Below are 4,649 nucleotides of genomic sequence, written 5' to 3'. Positions count from 1 at the left end.
ACTTTAAAAAAAAAAAATGAGAGTGAGGAAACCTTGGTGCCTAGAAATCTCACAGGATCCCCTGCAGACTCACTAAGAACAGAAGAGATATTAAGAAGAAAACTCTTTGGAACCCAGAAGTCCCTGGGTTTTTTTCTATTCATCTCTAGATTGAAGTATCTGGGGAGACCTTGCTAGTTTTCAGTATCCTTCCTAGGCCGAGGAGAGGAGAAAATTTTCTCCTTTACCCTTTCTCCAGGCATAATCTTACCCTTAGCACCTCCAAAGAAAGATGAATAGAAATGTGCCTTGAGGCATAGCCAATAATGTGCTGTTTCTCCATGCCCACAAAACCCCAGGACACAACTCCTGCCAGGAGTAGCTGGAGACTTACTCTAGACCCATCCTAGCGGTTCCCCTGCTGCTAGGGGTTCCTCAGGCACTTTTCATCAAGATGAATCTCCTTTAGCACCAGTCGTTTGTTTTCCAAACTCACTTGTCCCGATCTCACTAATTCCCAATTTCCTTGCATTTGACAAATGCAATTAACAAGCCTCGATCAGTTCCTGGCAGACAGTCCTCATCAATCAATACAGAGACTACACAAGGCTAAGGGAGAAGAGAGGAGGAGGGAGTGAAAGAGCAATAAGGGGAGAGGAAGCAGCTGCAGTGTGGATGGATGGAGGCCTTATTACTCTTCCTTTCAGATTAATGATACTGGGGTTAGCATTCTTACCTACTGTTCCTTCTCCTACCTGCTAACTAAGCATAGGTATTGTGCTGCTGATGCTCTCCAAGTCCACTCCAGCACAGTGAAGAGAAATTACACATCAGACCCTCCACTGGTTCACTGCTTCCCTCCTCTCCTATTTTTGATGGTTTCTCCCTTCAAACACCTCCTCTATCTTCCCTAACAGAAGGCCTTGCCATCTGCCGCCACCATAGCTTGGGGACCCCCTCAGTGTTCCGCATGATAAATCAATCATCTCTGCTCAAAGTGGGGGTTCTTCCTCACCCTAATGCTACCCCAACCCAGTCCCAAGCTATGATAGCCACCACCTGGGAACCAGTAGAGTAGCAAGTATCCTAGGAAGCCAGGGGTCAGTACTTTTATACTCATCTATTTTTCCTCCCCCTTTATATGATCCAACTTAAGCCCCTCACTCTTTCAAAATCTAAGAACATTTATCTTTAGATTTAATTTCCCCAGTACTTTTAAGTACCAGCCTCCCGTCCCCAATCATGGGGTAAAAGCCTTCAGTCCTCTGCTGCCCTGTCTGGCACACCCTCTTGTGCTTCTTTTCCACCTCATCAACTTTCCATCTCTTTACAAACTGCACTGGGAAGTATCTTTCCCCTCCTCCCTGCCTCTCTCTCCTTCTCCTTTGTTATTAGCCTCCTGAGCAGGGACGTTAATGTATTCACCAGACAAAACCTTCACACCACCATTTCCTGTAATTACAGTGCATCCCTCCCACTGTCCTGGCTTATTTGACTGTAAAGTGCTTGGAGGAAGGTTGGTGTGGACAAAAGACAGGACACTAGCTGGGGTTGAGTTGTATAATGTTAACAACAAAGTAAAATGAACAATTGCTTCTGTAGCAGCTTATTAACAAATCAGTAACATACAGAGGTCAGTGAAGAGTGGCGTTAAAAAACAATCAAGTCCTAGACAGGAAAAACAGCCAGATCCCTTTCCAGTTCTGGATGGTGAACTATGCCTCTCTGGCATAAAATATTAGTCACCCCAAGAAACCCAAAAAGCAACCCCCCCACCCACTTCCTTCAGAGGGCAGCTCCCTGATACTTGTCATTCAGATCAGCCACATTGTCACTGGAGACTCGGATCCAGCCATCCTCTCGGACATGATAGAGGTTGACCACACCTCCTGAGTAGGCATCCCGATAGGTGGCCTGGTAGATGGCTCTTCGGGCCAGGTCATAGGCCTCTTCCACGGTTAGATCAAATGAGTAGCCCCGATCCATAACCCCATAAGCATAAACAGAACCAGAACCCACAGAAAAGGTGACTCCAGAGATACGGTTTCCCTCACTGTCCACATAGTAGAGGCCTAGAAGGGACAAAAGAAAGTTAGGAAGTGAACAGACTTGTTAAGACAATACCACCTGCTCATACATCCTACCAAAGCACATTCTGGTTCAAACTCCCAGTTGTAACTATAGCAAAGAGTAACAGAAATAACAGTGAAAAATGAGCTAACTGGAGATTCACATTTAAAATCTTAAAATCTGGGTTCCTAAGGTCTACCGTTTTTTCACAACGAAAAACAAATATGTTTATCCTGATCTGCTCTCTCCACTTAAATCAACAAACTGGTATTTAATCAGTGACCACTCTGTATTAAGCACCATTTTATCAAGTGCTATACGGCTGACAAAAGTGAAGGCCACATTGTCCTTAGGGGAAATCTAGTTGAGGAGACATGGAACAATTGCTAGTACAAAATAAACGATATATCACAGTTTAGCATTTCAAATGACACAAGAGTTCTAGGAAAGGAAAGATTGGCTGGAAAGCTGTCAGAGAGAAGGGCCAAGCTGCGCCATCCTGGCCAACGAAACTTAATTCCCTGCATTCTCTCAGATCCTACCCTGCTTGCCCAATCCAAACTTGGATTAACCTTGTTCACTCCAATTGCTAAGCATTCAAAGCCCAGCATTTCCAAAAAGTATACCTAGGCCAGGTACAGGGGTAACACTTTCTGTTCTCTATCTCCCCTAAAGTAAGGAATAGAACTATTAGCAGAGTTTTGTCAGAGAGGGAAACCTTCCTCATGGGCTATTAAACATCAAAAAGGACTCCCATGCCCGGGGGCAGCTAGGTGGTGAAGTGGATAAAGCAACAGCCCAGGAGTCAGGACCCGAGTTCAGATCTGGTCTCAGACACTTGACACTTACTAGCTGTGTGACCCTGGGCAAGTCACTTAACCCCAACTGCCTCATTCCCCCCCCCAAAAAAAGCTAAAAAAAACCCCAAACCCCCAAAATAAAGTAAATGTAGACAACATAAAATTTTTTTTTTAAAAAAGGACTCCCAAGAAGTGTTGTAGAATCTCTTTTTTGAAAATATGAGGAATGATTAGGTGAGTAAAACATCCCCCAGAGGCTGCTTTCTGCCTGAAGAGGCTAACCAAAACCAGTGAAGTCAAGAGAACAGCAGCCAACATAGTCCTCCCTAGAACTTGTATCAGACTCTTGGCTATCCATCCCGACTCAGCAACTCACAGGGATACAAGTCAATAACAAGACTCACCAGGCCCTCGCTTATCCCAACCACAAATCATTGTACCCATGGACAGCCCCATGCCTTTGTACTGATAGACCATGTTGGCCAGCAGCTTTGAGGCGGCTGCCACGGAGATTCGCTCCTTGTTTCGCAGCTCGTAGATCCGGCACTGCCGGGCCAGCAGGCGCTCCCAGAAACTGCAATCAGCAGCTCCCCCAGCCATGGTGCCTAGCAGGTAAGGGTTGATCTCGATCACCTTCTTCACTGTCTGAGAAGCAATATAAGCACCAGCTGTGGCCCGTGAATCCACGGCAACAATCACACCGTGCCGAAACTGAAGAGAGAGGGAGAAAAGGGGGAGACACGAAGCCAACGTTAGGTTCCACCCGTATATTTCCCGAGTCACTTTACCATCCGCCCTCAAGACATCCTTCCCTTTCCTTATTCGATGAGCATTTCCCCTCGAATAGCTCTATAAAGGCCAGATTAGAGAAGCCTAGTGGGTTCTTGGATCGGCCGGGTTAAAATTTCACTTCTGTACTTGCCTAGCTGCAAGATCTTGGGCAAGTCACTTCTCTGAGACTCTGGCAACGTCAGTCCCGTGGGGCTGGGATCGATTTCACCCTGCCTCCCACAGAAGATTTTCCCTTGGATTGCCTCACTGGACCCACACCAGATGTTAGCCCCACTTAATCGAGGGTACTAAGGCTCAGAGACGTTGACGGCTTTGCTTGAGGTCACACAGCTACTTGTCCGCAGAGCTCGGACCAGGAGCAGGTCTCCTGGCCCCAAGTTCTGGGGTAATCCCCCTCATCACGGTGACATAGCATTTTGGATGTCTTAAGGCCCTCGGGATTGCATCCGGACACTCTCGGACCCTACAGGCCCCCAGTGCTCCGGGTCACTGGTCCCGGTAGCCCGCTCAGTCTCCACCCCGCCCCCCCCTCCCTCCTCCAGGCAGGCCGGGCGTCATCAGCAGCGGCACCATCCCCATTTCCGCGGCCCATGCCGGGAGGGAGAGCCAGAGATGGCTGAGCCACAGCAAAGGGCGCTGGAAGGGCCGGGCTGCTGCTCCCCGGGGTCTCTGCGGCCGGAGGGCTGCGAGGCTGGGGCCCGGGGAGGAGGGGAGGAGGGGAGGAGGGGAGGAGGCTCAGGGGCTCGGCCCACCAGGAACGGGAGGCCGCATCAGCACCTTGAAGGCCAGAGTGGTTGTTCCGTGAAGAAGCTCGATCCCCGGCTCGTCCGGGGCACCCCAGCCGGGAGCCGCCAAGCACAGCCCATCTCCGGGGCTCCCCGGACCCAGGTCCAGCAGGTCTGAACGACCCCCGAGCCCGAAAAACCCGACACCATTCACAGGCAGCGGCTTCTCCAACACGCTGGCCAGCGCCATGTCTACTTAGGGAAAGCGGAAGTCGAACGGGCG

General features: G+C 49.4%; 1 protein-coding gene across 2 annotated transcripts; it reads right to left on the bottom strand.

The window, feature by feature from the left end:
• Positions 1–1,525: 1,525 nt before the first annotated feature.
• On the bottom strand, positions 1,526–4,649 carry PSMB5 (proteasome 20S subunit beta 5). 2 transcript variants are annotated; one of them, XM_043987984.1, is made up of 3 exons: positions 4,419–4,649; positions 3,254–3,560; positions 1,526–2,051 (listed from the first exon to the last, which is right to left on the bottom strand). In XM_043987984.1, the coding sequence occupies exons 1-3, from the start codon at positions 4,614–4,616 to the stop codon at positions 1,765–1,767; spliced, it is 792 nt and encodes a 263-aa protein (XP_043843919.1). In that variant the 5' UTR covers positions 4,617–4,649; the 3' UTR covers positions 1,526–1,764. The 2 variants fall into 2 exon arrangements, with proteins under 2 accessions (XP_043843919.1, XP_043843920.1); XM_043987985.1 differs by lacking the exon at positions 4,419–4,649 and adding an exon at positions 3,772–4,124.

The sequence above is a fragment of the Dromiciops gliroides genome, chromosome 2, assembly GCF_019393635.1.
Source record: "Dromiciops gliroides isolate mDroGli1 chromosome 2, mDroGli1.pri, whole genome shotgun sequence".
Lineage (NCBI taxonomy): Eukaryota > Metazoa > Chordata > Mammalia > Microbiotheria > Microbiotheriidae > Dromiciops > Dromiciops gliroides.
The sequence above is the reverse complement of the archived record's forward strand: the minus strand, read 5'-3'. Positions and strand labels throughout refer to the sequence as shown.

Bases quoted from the DNA above. Each gene is read 5' to 3' on its own strand.
- PSMB5 (XM_043987984.1), bottom strand. From the start codon at position 4,616: ATGGCGCTGGCCAGCGTGTTGGAGAAGCCGCTGCCTGTGAATGGTGTC. The intron at 3,561-4,418 runs GTGCTGATGCGG...CTCTCTCTTCAG, and splicing joins CAACCACTCTGGCCTTCAAG to TTTCGGCACGGTGTGATTGT. The intron at 2,052-3,253 runs GTGAGTCTTGTT...TGTCCCTTCTAG, and splicing joins TTGGGATAAGCGAGGGCCTG to GCCTCTACTATGTGGACAGT.